This window comes from Athene cunicularia, assembly GCF_003259725.1.
Source record: "Athene cunicularia isolate RWA chromosome 14 unlocalized genomic scaffold, athCun1 chr14_part1, whole genome shotgun sequence".
Classification (NCBI taxonomy): Eukaryota; Metazoa; Chordata; class Aves; order Strigiformes; family Strigidae; genus Athene; species Athene cunicularia.
In genome coordinates, this window is record NW_020799118.1 from 16205578 (window position 1) to 16222380 (window position 16803).

Below are 16803 nucleotides of genomic sequence, written 5' to 3' on the forward strand. Positions count from 1 at the left end.
TACAGGAGAGCTATGCTTGTGAGCTGTGTCCTGCTCAGAGTGCTAACCAGCGGAAAAAAACAGACCAAAAGGAAAAATTACATTGCGTGCAAGCTTTAAAGGGAGTCCCTTTGAGCTGTCCTGACCCACTGAATGTTTATGGAAGAGGGAAGATGAAATTTTCTAAAAAATTATTGTAGTTGCAGTTTTGGTCCTTATCAGTGAGCTTGTAGGTAGAATTTGCTTAAAAACCTGTTGTAAATTTAGTCCCTAGTCCCAGTTTGGGTCTATGCAAGTTAAAAAGTGCATCACTTTCCTCCAACCTGTGTTATCAGATACTGCTTAAATGCTGACTGTAGCTTAGAATGACAGGTCAAAACAGCTTTGCTTTTAACTCAAGAGTATGTGAATTCCTCGGGACAGTTCCATAACAGTACTGCAGGGGTGCAGTCCTCAGGATCCTTTGCCCTTCACCTCCAGCGCTCTGATGCCAAGGAGAGAAGTTCTGCACAAAGACACAGACTGCCCTGAGGCCAGTCAGCAAAACCTGTTGACTGGCAGCTGTCTGGAAATGTAAAGTGAGAGATTTGGTACTTTCCTTTCTCTGTGCTTTGGCATTTGACGTCAAGTGTGGTGGGCAGCATGTGTCTGGAGAGTCTGCCAGAGCTGCTCCATCATGGTGAGCTCTATTAATTTCCCACACAAACGATGGGCCTGCCTATCCCCTGGGAAGGGATATCTGCAGGGGCAGGTACAACCGTGCACCTCATACTTCCTTCATCTCTCATACCTTCTCTTCTGAGCACAGGCATCACTGTGAAGAACATGAAGGACTTCTACTTTGCCTTTTTATTGTCCCTGATCAGCTTTGGAGCAAGGAGCAGTTGCAGCAGGAGCTCAGGAAATTTTCCAGTGCTGTTTTCTCCTGGTTGCCCACTTTGGTCATGACCATATTGTTCTACCCAAAGACCAACATTGCTGGTTTGAAGTATGTGGTGTAGTTTCAGATGGGCACAGAGGGAGTGGGTATGTAAAACATTGCTCTGGTAACTGATACCTGAGTTATGTAAATTTGGGACAGGGAACCCACTCTGGGGATGTAGGCTGGGCAGTTTGTGAGCATGGAGCCTAACAAAAGGCATTTTTGGGTTTGTGTATTTGGTGTTTCCATTAATTTTTCTTCTCTTTCTAGTCAAGCCGAACCTCTCTCACTTTTTAAAAGCTGATAGTCGAGCAATTCCTTTCACCTCAATGGTAGCAATTTTGGAAGTGTGTGCCCTGGAAACTGTCTCTATTTCCCCCTCCTTGGTGCTTTCATGCAACTACTCCATCCATGTGCCTGGGCTGCTAACATGGAGGATGCTGAGGACTTTACTCCTTGCAAGAAGCTCTTGTGCCTAACCAGAAATGGGGCAGTTCTGAATACAGCAGAGTCTCTGGGGATTTTGCATCAGAAACAGGGCAGTGGGCTTAATTAGCCCCTTCCCTAATGGCCTGTGAGCCTGTGCTGGGGGATGATCCTGGTTCAGGAACTAGGGGGGAATTGTGTGGATGCTCCCTCCTGGTTGCAGAGCAGACTTGCTCACGCTGCTGCTTGCCATCCCTGGGGATGAAGGAGATGTATTATCCGCCTGAAAATAAATACAGATCATTCACTCATCTCTGGAGGAAGATAAAATGTAAACTATCTATTTTCTGTGATAAAGGACTGGAAATAGTTGGAATTTAAGATAATTATCTTTATCGCTTTTTATAGCACCCTGTGAAGGCTGAAATCTAATTTGTTTTTCACTAACAGGGAGCTCCAGCTGATGACTCAGAAAAATCCATTTGCCTTATTGACAAACTTGTCTGTTTGGTTATCAGGGCAGTATTCTCCTTGCAGGAGAAGGGAAATACAGGTCCTAACACAATGGTGGGTTTTTAATATGGATTCAAAGTTCGATATCTATTGGTAAGAGCTAAAAATAAAGTTGATCTAATTGGAGCAAAGTGACTCTGCTTTATTAAAGATGATTGTATATTAGTTTATGCTTTAGTGCGTGTGCAGTAATGGTGCACGGTGTTTTGTTTAAGCAACTTCAGTACACTTGAAGCTTATTAACTGGAGCTTGTAGAGAAGCTGCTTTTCCTGGGCACCTGGTGCCCCTTGGCCATTCCCAAGCCTAGGCTTTGGGGAAGGAGGTGGGAGGTGCGGTCCTGCCTCTTCCCTCCTGTGCCTGGGGCCGTGGGGAGCGGTGTGTTTGCCTCGGTTTGAACATGTTACTTTAAACTTCTCTGAATGTGAGACAGGCTCTCAGTTTTTAACAAACTCTGTGTATCTGAAGGTGTTGGGCACCCCTTGTATGAATGAGTCACTTCTCAGCACAGCTTGGTGGTGTCGTTTAGAGGGTCTTCTGCTCCTTTGGTACTATGGCTCTAAGAAAAGCAATTGTCCGTGCTGCATTCTCAGCTCTTGATAAAGGGGGAGTGCTTTTAGACTTATCTGGTCCTGTATGATACACAAGATGTGCTCAGAAAAAGAAACTGCATTCTCTGGACAAGCTTTCAGTATCAGCCGCCTCCCAAAATATCCTTTGACTTTTTCAGGCAGTGATGTTTGTTGAGAGATGGTGGATCTACAGGCTGACTTAGCAGAGATGCTTCTAAATTGTTTGTCTTTCTGGCTCACCCCCCAAAAGTCTGTAATTTAACACTGTCATGTGCGATAATGCTACAGACCACCGAATCTCCTACAGCTCGAGTCATAACAGGTTTTATCCAATTAAGAGAAGTAAGAAGCAGTCTAGGGGTTAACTATTTTTTTAGGGAGGAGGGATAGAGCTCCACAAGAGTAGTCTTTGCCTTGAAGCAGGGGTCTATTTCTATCAAGTCTCTAGCCCTCCACAAACATGTAATAGAGCAAGAGGGAGAAAACATCACTTTCTGTAAACTGAATGATAGATCTGGGTGGGCAGAGCAGATTTCTTGTCTGTCTCTGAAGATCTGCTCAGTGTTTGATCAGCTTTTATTTATTGGTTTCCTTTCAGGAATTGACTACAAGACCACTACTATCTTGTTGGATGGCAGAAGGGTCAAGCTGGAACTCTGGTGAGTGTTTCTGGGCCACTTTGGCTGTGAGCGCAGGACCGGTGAGCAGGAGCTGTGGTGCTGCTAGTGGGATGCTGTACCAAGCTGCAGAGAGCACAGAGCATCCCCAGGCTGCAGTGAGGCTCACTAGCTGTTCTTAACCAGTGAGTTACCCTAACAAACCAGACCTCTCTGTTTGTTGATCAAGTAGCACAAACAGCCTGCTGTTCTTCGCTGTAATAGTCCCATTTCAGTCTTTCTCTGTCATACCTGACCATGTTCCCATACAGCTCTCAATCACTGAGGAGACAGAACTATTTTGGAAGCAATACTAGATTTTCCTGAAATCCTAGGATGAGAAATACAGACAAGAGAATAGGAAAGGAAGAGAAAAAAATGGGTGAGGCCCCACAGAAGCTGGATATTTCTCAATGACTTGAGTAGAAAATGAAAACAAGAGTAGTGAATGGTCCTCACAGTTAGTGTCAGAGAATGGTAAACCCCTGGAGAGCAGGACTTACTGGAGTGACCTGACGCTGGGATGGAGATGGAAGACACTACATGGGAGGGGTGACTCCTGCCTTATCTGTCAGCACCAGAGGGAGTTCTGGCGTCCTTCGGGCCAAGGTTTGCCTGAGGTTTAACCTGCTGAGAAGCTGACACAGCAATCCTGTAGATGAAAGAGGAAGGATAGGTAGCCTGCCCCTGTTCCGGGTTTCACCCAGATCTAGTAGGGAATGACACAGGCCCTAAAACATGAAGTTAAATAGTCCCTTTACCAGTGCTTGTGTCAAGTAACGGCAATATTGGTAATCTCTGTGAATTGTTAAATAGGAATGAACACCATGTTCTCAGCCCCAGTGACTGACTCTAGTAGTGTATAGTTTTGTGGTTTAATTATAACCCTGCTCTCTGAAGCTGAATGTCCTCATTTTTCTTACAAAAGAACAGAAGCAGCTAATTTATCTCTTCTAGCTTGTATGTTTATATGTGCCACTTATATTCTTTCTCTTGTAAGATGTCTATTTTAACATTTCAGTCTCAAGTGTGTAGTTAATTATTGCTTACCTCTTGAAACTCTCTTATTTTTATACTGTAATTCTTGAGCTGAAGAACCAGCACAGGACCTGAAAATCTAGTAGCATTGGTTTATGATACCTTAGTGTAATCTTTTACCATTACTTTTCTTATGCAACTCCATATTTGATTGTTGGGGGAGGAAGAGATGTAAGCACAGACGGTTGGATTGCTATCCAGAATCAGTAATATGATCCTTGAAAGCTTTAGATCTGAAAGAATGACTGTCCTGAATGTGAGGTCATTGCCTTTTATGTATAGCTGGTGCAAATCTGGGGCTGAGAGATTCATCGGGCTTCTCAGTGGTCATTAATGTGTCTTTTATCCTGGCCCTGTGAATGGATATGACAAACATCATAACATGTCTAATTACCCTGACACATTTCAGTGTATCCTGATAATATCAGTGTGCTGGGCCCTGGCTTACTGTCCCAGATGTTCCCGCATGCACTGAGAGGTGCTCACAATGTAGTCAAACTTATTTATACCCCATCAAGAGTTGCAGTCAGGACAAATAATAGTGACTGAATAGCCACTTATTGTTGCAGTGGGCTGGAGATGCTGTTCCCTAGTCCTGTTCCTGAGCTCTCTGTAGGGTATGATCAACCAGGTGTGTCAGAGATCTGGGTATAAAGATATTTCCTTTCATTTTTGGTTAAAATATGTTTGGAAAAATAAGTGAAATTTACAGCGCAAGACAATTTCTCCTATATTGAGTGGTTATGTTCATTATACAATAGATCAGCTACTCTCCATGACTAGGAGAGGTCTGCAGTCTCACTGTGACTTTGAACTCCCATAGACTGTAGGGAACTAGGGAGAAAATCCTTTGCCCAAGGGAGTAAAATTACTTACATCCTCATACATCACAAGGTAGTCCTGAAGCTGAGTGGTTTTTGTTTGTACCTTCTCCATGGGAAGCACGATGACAGCAAGAACCTCTGGAGTGTGTCTGTAACCAAAGGTGGTGAGGCACCCACTGATTCTTCCCCAAAACCACTGTGCAGAGCAGTTTGGGTACCATGCATGTTCTATAGATCTGATGAGATTATCACTCATTTTAAATTTTTTTTTTTTTTTTTAGATCCAGTAAGCGATGTGCAGTATGGGATTCGATTCTTCAAATTTCATAGCTTTAACTTTTCTTTGTTGCAGGGACACATCAGGGCAAGGAAGATTTTGCACCATTTTCAGATCGTACTCTAGAGGAGCCCAGGTAAGTGCTGATCTCAGTGCTTTGATGTGACACACTTGCTTTTCCTTTAGGCTGTAAAAATCTTTCATGCTGTAGTAAAGAGCTCTGAAGAGGAACACATCAAGCACAAAAAGGGTGGGATTTGTGTAAATGCTAAGAGGTGCTGCATGTCATCTTGCTGCTTGGTATAGAGTCAATGACAGACTTTTCTAGAGTCCTGCAGAAAAGGTCTATTGCAGACTACATTCAGAATTAGCTTCTAGAGAAGGGCTGAGAAGATGGGGTTATAGAGGACAAGGCAATTCTAGCTCTAGATCTGCCTAAGCTTTAATGTGGGAGCTCATACTTTCTGAGATTTGTCAAATTTGTTTAAATATGACACTGGCTTTCCCAATGGAGTTCTTCCAGTCTGTGTTGCCTTCAAGTCAGTTCCAAAAATAGGGTGGCTCCTACTTTTGCATGTTTGATGCAGACTTGAAACTAGAGCAGCTCAATTGGATCGTAAAGTATGTTCCTTAAAACATAAGATGGAGCGTTACATCTTGAATTTCTTCTTTGGGCCCTACTCCAGAATAGCATCTAGATTCTGAACAGCAGAAAACTTGTGGTCCTCTGAAAAATTGCTGTTTGTTTATAGTGCTTTCTTACAGCTTTACAGTCATCCTTTTAGTAACATGACAAGGTTCCTCCAGGATAAAGTCTCCCTAAGTTAAATGAACTACTGTTTTTTTCCTTTTGTTTCCAAATTGGAAAATCTTGGAGAAAATTCCTCCTCACTTAGACACTAAGAGTCGGAAACTCTATATCAACCTCCTGACTGTGCCAGTATCCTGGCAGCTTCCCAGCCTTTGGGAAACTTTGCCACTTTTATTCAAGCTCTTGGCTTTTTGCTCCTTGTAGCTGTAGACCTTTGCTTTGCTAACTGGCAAAATCTATCATGCTCTCTCTCTAAAACTTCCTGCAAATTCGGTTGTGCTGTAGACATGAGAGCACTTTGCCTGGGATGTGCTGTTGATATCTCCTCCAGTGTCTCATTTATTCTTGTTTGTGCACATCTCGGGGGTTGTGGATGCTTTGAGGCAGTTCCTTTGAAGCTGAGGCCAATTTCCTGGTGCTTGCAGAAGTGCAAGGCAAGGAGTGTTCGACTGTGCCTTCTGCAGTGGGAGAGTACGGGATCTCCCATTCACATGCTCAGTCCCATGTGTGACTTTGTTTCCCTCTGCCTTTACTACACTTCAGAAAAATCTAGAGATCCAATCCTAATATAACCTGTGGGCTTGAGACCATGTCACTTCCCTTACTAGTTATAAATGAACAGAATCAGTCAGTGTGGTTTTCTGATGACCACATAACTTAGTTTTGGTCAGTCTTTTTCTGAGACCTTGTTGTGTCAGGTGCCCAGACCAAACGGGGAATAGAAAGCAACAGGCTTTCCAGAGCTTTTAACCCTGTCTGCAGCATGACCTGCTCTTCCAAACTGTTGTACAGAAGACTTCCTCCCCTTCATGTAGACTGTGAGCTCCTCAGAACAAGTGCTATGTCTCCACAGGGCTGCACGCAGCAGAACCTGCACCCACGTGCCAAACTTGTAGCTGCTGCCACCACACAGTGAACTGGGCAGGCAGGAAAGGTAAAACAAGTAGTGATGAGAATACTTGAACAGGATGGAGAGACAGGTACACATCTGTCTAGAAGGGTTCCTGCCCCCTGTTTTCCCTGGCACTACATTTGACACTGGATGCCATAAGGTGTCATAAGGCTGACCTTAAGCTTGAAACGGATTGCTTTTGTCTTCATTCCTCAAAATAAAGTTCTTGACCTTCTTTGCTTTGGAGGCAACACCTTGCCCTTCTGCTGTATTTATCAATATTGCTTTAGGAACTCACACCTGAACATCTGCAAGGCTTGCCTCATCCGTCTTATCTGCTTAGCTCTCCCAAGGACTCTGTCTGAGAGATGTTCACAATAAACCTCATCAGCCAGGGAGAGGGACCTTTAATGTGAATGCTTTATTGCTGAATGCTGGGGTATGGGGATTGCACAGCAAGGTGTAGCGTACGCCTTTTCCTCAAGGCCTGCATTCTGCTTGTGCAGCAAATGCCTTTTCCACAGTACTGTTGTGATGACTAAATCCTGATCTGCCAAAATAGTCAAGCTTTACCTTTAAAAACCACAAAACAGCCCTAAACAGCAATCCTGCCTGGTAGGAGGAGGGGTAATTCCCAAGTGAAATATCTCCACTGCCCTCTGAAAGTGTTCATGAGATGAGCACAGTGAAAAGATGGTGCCTCTTGAAGACTGATGACTGGAGTCCTTATACCTGGAGATCTTCAGGTGGCTTGGAGTAAAACTTAGATTTGTTTCAGCATCAAGTGATTGGTTCTCATGTGGCGATACAGCAATATTCCTGTATAAACAGGAATACAGATAATGTCTCTCAAATTTAACTCACCACAACTTTCAATGGAAGTGGAAGCATCTTAACTTAAACTCCTAATGGTTAACCAAAGCAAGAGGACTGTGTTGAATAACAAATGCCTGTATGACTGCAGGAATGGACTTCAACACCCCCAGTTATTTTCAGTATGCAGAAGCTAACTTCTTGCATAGCATTAGCATAAAGACAACTTAACCCTTGAGGGAGAAAAGAGAAAAAATGTTCGTGAGTTCTCTTTATTTTTTCAAAATGTATTTAATGTTGTGTGCTGTACTGACTTCTTTGCTTTAGCTGTCTGCTTTCCTCTCTTGGTATCATCAGACTTCAAGACTTCTGCTGTAGGAAGCCTGATGCAAATCCATTTGGAGGAAAGAGAAGCAGCTTTTTTAACCTAACAAGCCAAAAGCTCAGCAAGAATAAATACAACAGAGAAGAGAGGTGGTGGGAAAAGTTCTATTTAAAGTGCAGTGTGGTATTTGTAGAAGAACAGCTTGGTATAAACTGGCCACGAGCACCTTCGCACTAAAGATTAGCAGAAGGCTTTCACTGAATAGAGGACTGAGACTGAGCTGAGCTTCCCGTAAGGAGCTGAGCTTCCTGTAAGGAGCACAAGGGGAGCCTGAAAAATAAGTTTCCAAAGAGGACTTTGACAGATTAGCTGTGGGAGCAGGAGGCTGGCCTCAGCAACCTGGCAGCCCTTCCAGGGGTGACTGAGAGTGGGGTGGGTCTATCTGAATAGCCAGTGCTTAATAGAGTACTTGGTATGAAAAGTGGCTTCAAGTGGGGGAAGCACACCTCACTTTCCCCCCCTCCCCCCATTGTTTCTCAAGTGTCATGATAAGAATTGAATCTTCTGAGGTAAACCCTGGAGAGGTTGCAAAGTGAAAAAACAGTCTCCGAAGAGGGAGCAGACCTTCTCAGGAATTTTCCTTTCCCCCACAGCACAGCCTCATGCATTGCTCAGTCTGGACTTCAGGCTAGTCCCTCCTCGGTGAAAGGACTCTCCTTGAATACCTTGATGCCTTCCCCAATTTAGGCTCTGAGCCACTTGCCTGGCTACATATCCATGTGGCTTTCTTGCTCAGCAGGAACTTCTTTCTCTGGAAAACATCTAAAGTCAATTAGCTTCACTGTCCTTGATGAGCTGGCTTCAAATGAGGATCAGTCCCTTCTTTCAGCCAAGGCAGACCAGCTGTGTTTGCCTCAGGATTTGCTGTGAGGATCACAGATCTGTTTTGCCATTTTGCCCTGCATAGCTGATCTGATCTCATTAGGGTTATAATGAGCAATTTGGCTCAAGGTGGAGGCTTGTGGCATACTGGTGTGCCTGGGACCCCCCTCCTTTTTTCTTAGTGCTTTGCTGGGGTTTGAATTTCTGCTTTCTTATCACAGCTGCTTTTATCATCCCTTCCCTCTTAAGGTCTGCTGGGACAGCATGTCCTGACCATGTTGCTTCAGGGTCTTGCTTTGGGGCAAAAGAGGAGCAGTTGTGTCTGGGATAGCAGAGCACTGGCCTCTAGGCGCTGGTAGGGCAGGGAGAGTGTGCAGGCCCTGTCATGGTGACTGCAGGGCCAGGGGAGGGGAGGGATGGAAACCCAGGAGTGTTGCAACCTGCAAAAGAAACTCGAGGAGTCTGGAACTTGCTGTGTTGCAGAAGCATTTTTATATTGTGACAGTGTAGTGCATGGTGCAAGGTATTTATTGATACTTAAAGGTGCTTCAGAAAGCTTTCATTTTGCTCTTGGACTTCTGCTCTTTGGCTTTTTCTGCTTGGCTTTAAGGTCTCAATCATACTGACAGCAGAGCTGACATACTGATCTCAACTGTTGTGTGCAGGCGTGGCTCTTCTGGCTGCTGTGAGCAAATGCAAGCTGTTCCAAGAGTCATCACGGAGGGGAGAAAGAGAGTTGTGGTGGTGCTTTCAGATCTAGCAGGGAAGAAGCAGTGCTAGTATCATTCCTGATGTCCTCATGTGCCAGTGATTTAAACTGTTTCTGAAAATGTGGCTTGCCAACTCTTCCCAGACAGTGTGATAACAGAAGGTCCTTCATGACTTCAGACTATCTACAGGAATTGTTGAAAAATGCTCCCATCTTACTGCAAAGCTGCAGCCCTAACAGAATAATGAATATTGTTGAGTTCTGCTTAGGCAGGTGATTTGGGTAGCTGCTGTTTATCCTGTTCAGGGCTTCTTACTATGCAGGGAGGTGGTAGCTTTTTTGGCAGCTCAGCAGACTCTGAGATGTAGACTCTGCTCTACCTTATGGCTTTCTTTTTTGCGCAAATACCTTACCTGCTCCGGATCATTTTGATGGGGTTGTCCAGCTGCTGGAGAAGTTCCCCCTGCCTGCCAAAATGTTTATCAAAAGCTCAGTGATAAATAAACCCCCACGATGTGTTATGCTGTTGGGAAGTGGTTAGGCAGCAGGATGTAGTTGCCCGTGAGCTATGTGGAGCCCGTGCTATGTGGAAAGGCATGACCAAACATAGCTTGGAAAGAGCAGGCAGGAAAGACAAGGTGTTCTGAAAAGTGTCAACTGATCTTTATAGTTTACTTTGTCCTGTGAGCCAGAGAAATCTAGTCTGGGGGTGGGGGGTCTTCCAGGCTTCTTCAATAACAGAATAGATGGAGAATGCCAGCGAGTGACACTTTCCTGGCCACTCTGTCACCTGCCTGCACTGAGCTGAGCCTTTTGCAGTTGTGCGAGCACTTGCTTCCTCCCAGCAGTGTTCTTGCCTGCTTGTGCAAGCAGCTGGACATCCAGCTCCTAAAGCATCTGAGGAACTTTGTCACAGAAGTCTGCTTTGCACTGATGGGTGAGCATGCTGCTTCTCTCTCACCTTTGAAAGCTTACTGCTTATAAGCCTGGTTGAAACCTGCAGCAAGAAGACAGAGCTGATACTTCCCCCCCACATCCCCTTGGTTATGTGAACAGATCTTTGTGTAAACTCCTGTTGAAAACAAGTTTGGGTTTTGGCAGAGTAAGTGTCCACGTGTGCTGCTAGATACAATAACGGATTATCTGTCCATGTTCCTTGTTTACTACACGATGTACTCATGTGGAAATTTCTGACACTGGTATGCTTAGGATCATGCCAATCCCAGTAGTGTGAAACAAAAACAGTGGAAATGAACTTTGAAAATCAATTGTCAAAAGACCCAAGACAGGTCTGGGGATGAGTCCAGTCATCTTCCACCTCACACAGAAGCCTGTAGGCAGGTTAAGGAGAAGAAGAAGAAAGGCTGTTGGAGGGTTGGTGGGGGTCCAGAATACTCTTGATCTGAGAACCTGAGTGTGCAGCTTTTCACTCCATGCTGTGGGAACATGGGGTACATAGTGCTTACAAAGGTGCTTTGTGAAACTAAAAATTGAGAGGTATGGAGCTACTATGGTGTTGACAGCCATCTAGGCACTAGAGAACAATTTAGGCTGCAAATGGGAAACTGTTCATTTGTCTAGTTGAGTAAATTAAAATTCTGTGCACATTAGTCCAAAGGAGACTTTTTTAAAAAGGCTGAAAAAAAAAGACAGCTCTTATTTGGAACTGTCTGCAGAGCTGGAGCCAGCTCCCTGTCTGCATGCATGGCTGCATGCTGTTCTCTCTAAGGGAGAAAATGGTAATTACAAAGTGTATTTGGGATGTGTGCTCTAGAAATGTGGTGTCTGGAGCATGCCAGCGCTACTTGGAAGAAATACGAGGTTATCTGGCAGCACCATGAGCTGGCCAGAGGTTTTTAAGACTTCTACCTCCATCTTCAGCTGAGTTACAGTAAAGCTGATCTTAATACCCAGGCTGGGGAGGATGAGGACAGAAGCAAGGCATTAGACAACTTGGCCTTGGTGTCTTCTGACCTTTGGGAAGCTTTCCTTTCCTTAACTCTAAATGTCATGGAGCTGTGTTATGACTTGGAGGGTATGCTGGCAGAGTGTGTTGTTTCTTGCCTTTAGAAATGGTCTTGACCTTCCATCCTGCTCCTGAGAACTTGGGGCTGCATTTTTGCTGATGTTTTATCCTTATTCCTATTTAAAGAAGATCCAGGCTGCAGCTGCCAGCAAGCTTAAAAACTCTCTCCTCCTGGAGCATATTTCTGGCAGAAGCAGTCTTCACAAACTAGGTCTTGGGTCTGTTTCTCTTGGCTAAAGGAACTTGTCAATCCAGAAATAAAGTAAGTAGACTTTATTTAACTTACTGTCAGTTTGTCTTGGAAGGGGGTCATCAAACTTTTTGCTTTGTTATTTCCTGACTCTCATTCATTCACATGTGCAGCCTTGGAAGTTAGAAGTCAAAACAAATATAACAAAAATGAAATAAGCTCAGAGTCTTTTTTTCTTTTTTTTTTTTCTCCCCCCAAAATGCACATAAATGTGATGTATCCTGGTAGTAGGTATTTCTTGATTGGGTTCTTGAAAGCAGTATCTTTGGTTTTGTGGGTTTTTTAACTATGGAAAATAATTACTTCTTATTTTTTCCTGTCTAAACCTAGGAGAAACCAATTCTCTTCTTATCCAAAACAAAAACAATCTCCAATTGTTTTTTGAATACAAAGGTTTTTGTCTGTTCTAGAAATGACACTGCAAAAAATGACAGACTAGTCATGAGCTCCAGACTTTCCTTTGAGAAAGATGAAGATGCATCTGCTTTCCCCACCCCATAAATACTTCTGCAGTTATGAAAACTCATCATCAGGTCCCTCAGAACAACCTCAAACCCAAACTTTGAAGGGCTTACTCTTCACATTGGGCTATCAAACATGAAGACCAACCCACCGAGCATAACTTGCCTTTTGTAGCCTCTCCCCTTCTGTTTTTGTACATTTGAGCCTTTCGGAAAATGATACAAATGCAGATGCGTAGATGTTGGAGGGCCAGCAAGGACGCAAATCTTTGTGTGGAGAATGACTGCCCGCGGTGGAAGAGCTATGCAATGAGGCTGGGGATAAAGCTCAAGAATCAGAATTGTTCTGACCAAGACTTTTAAAAATTATAAAACTGGGCGGGCTTTGTCAGAGCTACTTATTCTGACAGAGCTGTGAGAGAAAGGCAGACGATGTTGAGGCACACCCAGCATACTCAGCTTTTCCAAGTTGGGGGAACACTTCAAGTGCCAGCTCAGTGTCTTTATTATGAGGATTCAAGTGCCTTTGTGGCTCAGGTGCCCTGGCATTTGTCATTCCCGTGTGCTCCAGATCTCATGCAAATGATTACTTTTTCATAAACTTGAGGTGTACCATGTATATGCCTTCTGTACAGGTTTCCCCCAGTTCATCACAGGCTTTGACAGAAGCAAATATTGTAAAGCTGTGTTCCAGGAGGGCTGGGTAGTTTGCATTTGCCATCTGTGTAGTGGATCTTCTATTTCAGTGCATAAAGGAGCAATTCCACTGGTATGTGAGAGGGCTTGATGGTCTCTGACTTTTACCAGGACAGATGCTATGCAGTTTGTCAGCTCGCTCCTTCACTGTGCTGTATCTAGGTATCTCTTAGGGAGGAGGAGGCTGCCAGCTGAGACTTTCCTTTGCTAACTTAAGATGTCTTTTGCTTGCACTGGGGACTTGCTGTAGGGACGGCTGTTCCTGGAGGGTACCCCTGAATCAGAGAAGACTGGTTCTGCTGACCTTGTTGCTAAATGATCTGTTATCCTGGAGGCTAGCACAGGCAGGTTTGTTTTGCCCTTAGCTTAGTCTTCCTGCTGCTGGGTTACCTTTCATCCGTTGCTGTGTTCCCCGCTGGGGTGCCTCCTCCCACAGTGCGAGATCATCTGTTCTTCCTTAGTTCCCATTTCAGGGCATCTTTAACTGCAATTCTGCAAAGTAACCTTGAAGTGCCTGTTGTCACTTGAAATGTCCTTGATTGCAAAGAAGAGAGTGACAAGAAGTCAGAAAAATAAGGGGAGAGTTGCAGAAAGGCTGCTGCTTAAGACAATTCTCTAAATGCTTTATGTACCCAGCTGGTACTGAGAGGCAGCTCCTGATGTGTTGACTTGTGTGCCTGCAGGGCTGTGCATAGCCTACTTCCCTTGTGTCTGTCCTCAGAAATACTTTGATTCAAGAAAAGCTCGCTTGGCAGGAGTTGCTGTGGACCTGAGTGGTGTCCAGCACTCTGGTTGTGGCCCCAAGTCCTGCTAGCTGGGCTTGTTGCAAGGGTGGAGGCTCTGCAAGGCACTGCTTCATGTCATCATAGCTGCAGGCACACCAAAACAGCTCTGCCTTGAGTTTTGCCTGTCCTGGTTGCTAGCATCATTGTGCTGCACCTCGAGAGGTGACTGGGAAGTGAATTGTGGATGTGGGTGGTGTTCAGGGAAGATGGCTCTGGGCCTGAGGATGCTGTAGGTACCTCTCTTTCCAGAAGAAAGCCAGGGGGAAGGTCCTACAGCGAGACCTTTGATCTGTCCCTCTAGGAGTTGCCAGTATCATGTACTTTGTTCACTCTCTGCCCGTGGGGCAGTGACAGGAACACTGGCTGCCTTCGGCAAAGCCCAGAGTGGATCCTGGTCATGAGGTCTCAGTCCTGCAGAGATGCTGTGTTGCTTATTGGCATCACTCACCTTTTTCCTTGCCAGCAAAGGGATGATAGAATGAAGCACGTTCTGGAGAGGGAAAACATGTGGAAGATGGGTGTGCTTTATTAACTTCATGTTCTACTACCATCCTACCACTGAATGCAGCTGTTCTGCATAAGGGGAAAAGAAAAAGACTGTTTCTGCCTCGGTGAGTTGGTATCAGATTTGTGACAGGAGGAAGGTGTGTTTTGTTCCATTTTGTTCCTTCAGATCCATTTATCAAGGCAGTTCCTCCTCCTTTAGTAGAGACTGCTGCTTTGGAAATTATCTGAGGGATGTTCAAGCCAAAACTGGAGTAAAACTTTCCCTAATAGTCTAGAACTGTTAGTACAGACCTGTTGTCTCAATTTTTGCTCTGGCAAGCACACAAATAATGCAGCTGGAGTAATGTTCTGTCCCTTACCCTTTTGGTTTCTGCATATGGAGGTGGTCTCTCAGGTGTGTCTCCCTTTCATTTTGTCTGCTGTGAAACTTCCTGATTGCTTCTGATTTTCTTCCACCAGGGAATTCTCTTGGTGTACGACATCACTAATCGCTGGTCCTTTGATGGGATAGACCGATGGATAAAGGAAATAGATGAGGTAAGTTGAATGGAAGAACACATGCAGTGACCTTTAGCAAAAATTTGGGGAGGTGTCACCTGAGGTGCCACTTCTGATACAGGGACAACAATGGCTCTGCTTTGGAGAGGAAATGATGACAGTCTGCTGATCAGCAAAGCAGGGGGATAAGTGTCTGCCCCCCACCTCTTTATAAATCCAGAGTGGTAGGAAAGGGTTTGGGAATGGTCTAGCAAGGTTCCCTCTAAAATGGACTGTGGGAGGGGATAAATTAGTCTTCTTTGTCATGTTGTAGTACTGCTTGGCAGTCCCTCTCGATCACAGAACAGTTTCTACTTCTTTGCCTTTCACTGCTATTGCAGCTAAGCAGAATGTTGGGTGTAGGCTGCCCTTGCTAAGGACAAGCCATGATTTCTCCACTTCTTTCCTTTTCTAAGCATGCCCCAGGTGTCCCTCGGATCCTGGTGGGAAACAGGCTTCACCTTGCCTTCAAGAGGCAGGTGCCAACAGAGCAGGCCCGGGCTTACGCAGAGAAGAACTGCATGACGTTTTTTGAGGTCAGCCCCCTGTGCAACTTCAACGTCATAGAGTCCTTCACGGAGCTGTCCCGTATCGTCCTCATGCGGCACGGCATGGAGAAGATCTGGAGGCCCAACAGAGGTGAGTGGTGAGGAAGGTGCTCCATGTGGGGAAGGCATGAGAGCTGTTGGGGCTGAAATGGAGGGGTAGGACTGACTGCCTAGGTGGGAGATGTGTTTATTAGTAACTGTGGGATCTGAAAGCACCTGACAGGCAGAAATGCTTCAGGCCAGACAAGCTGAAGCTGAGCCACAACAAGCTGCCTGTGCTAGTGCGGGCAGCCGGCAGGCAGCGGTGAGGGATGGCAGCTCCAGAGGGCAGTTCAGTGTGTCTAGGATCTGAATTGCTTGGGGGCATCCTACACCTCTCCACTTTTTCTGGTTGAGGCTGAGGGCAATTAAGCTCACAACTTGAAAGTACTTCAATCAAAGGGCTGTGTGGGATGAATCCACACTTAAGCATTTCTGTCCTTACCCTTGCCTGAGCCTGTGCCTCCTGTTTTGGAGGGGCATGGAAGCAGAGTGAGCCCAAGGAGCTGAAAGGAACCAAATCACATCCCTGCTGTATTCCATGTATCCAGGCACGTGTGCTGCAGTGTGGCTGACCGTGAGGAGGCTCCATGTTATGTATCAGCCTGTTGTGTTTGAAGCAAAATAGTCTTAGGTTCCACGTTCCTGGCTGGAGGTAGCAGTGTGCCCCACTGGCAGTCTGAGCAGCAGGGGAGCTGCACTCCTGGTGACCTACCTTCATATGGATCCTCAGCTCCTGCTCACGAGGAAGGGAAAACCCTGTTTGCCAGCCAGCCCCAGTCACCAAATTGTCTGCCTGGGCTCCAGTCCCGGACCTGACTGCCGTGCCCCTGTCTCCAGCTCACAGAGGGATGGCGAGCGGGATCTGGCTGCACTTGCAGACATCTCCTGAACCTCTTCCAGAGGCAGGACTTGTAACTGCTGCCTGCCCGAGGCGGGGAGGCTAGGGGCTGCCTGCCTGCCCGGGGACGGGGGGTTAGGGGCTGCCTGTCTGCCTGCCTGGGAGCAGCAGCGTGGCTTTCAGGACAGACTGGAGGTGGAAGCGTGCCCTCGTGTGGCCGCTTGCTGGGAAATCCCCTCCAAACAGACTTGCCAAAGCAGGCTCACATGATAGGCGCTGAGCTGAGAGGGTGCTGGGAAGCCTGAAAGGGCAGAGGAGTCTTCTGGCTTGGTGGGATCTCTTGCTGCAGGCACGCTGCAGAGAGCCGGCCCCGTGCTGCTGCTCCCTGAGCAGGCCCCAAGTGACACTGTCCTGCTTTGGGCCTTGCTGACCCTGTTGCTTCCCCCCCCCCCCCCCCCCCCCCCCCCCCCCCCCCC

The 16803-nt window shown here is 45.9% G+C and overlaps 1 protein-coding gene across 1 annotated transcript; it reads left to right on the plus strand.

The window, feature by feature from the left end:
* Positions 1-2679: 2679 nt before the first annotated feature.
* RAB40C (RAB40C, member RAS oncogene family) lies at positions 2680-15564 on the plus strand. The gene is made up of 5 exons (XM_026859225.1): positions 2680-2752; positions 3009-3069; positions 5281-5341; positions 14822-14899; positions 15316-15564. The coding sequence occupies exons 1-5, from the start codon at positions 2680-2682 to the stop codon at positions 15547-15549; spliced, it is 507 nt and encodes a 168-aa protein (XP_026715026.1). The 3' UTR covers positions 15550-15564.
* Positions 15565-16803: the final 1239 nt, after the last annotated feature.

Bases quoted from the DNA above. Each gene is read 5' to 3' on its own strand.
- RAB40C (XM_026859225.1), top strand. From the start codon at position 2,680: ATGTGCGATAATGCTACAGACCACCGAATCTCCTACAGCTCGAGTCAT. The intron at 5,342-14,821 runs GTAAGTGCTGAT...TTCTTCCACCAG, and splicing joins CGTACTCTAGAGGAGCCCAG to GGAATTCTCTTGGTGTACGA. The intron at 14,900-15,315 runs GTAAGTTGAATG...TCCTTTTCTAAG, and splicing joins GGATAAAGGAAATAGATGAG to CATGCCCCAGGTGTCCCTCG.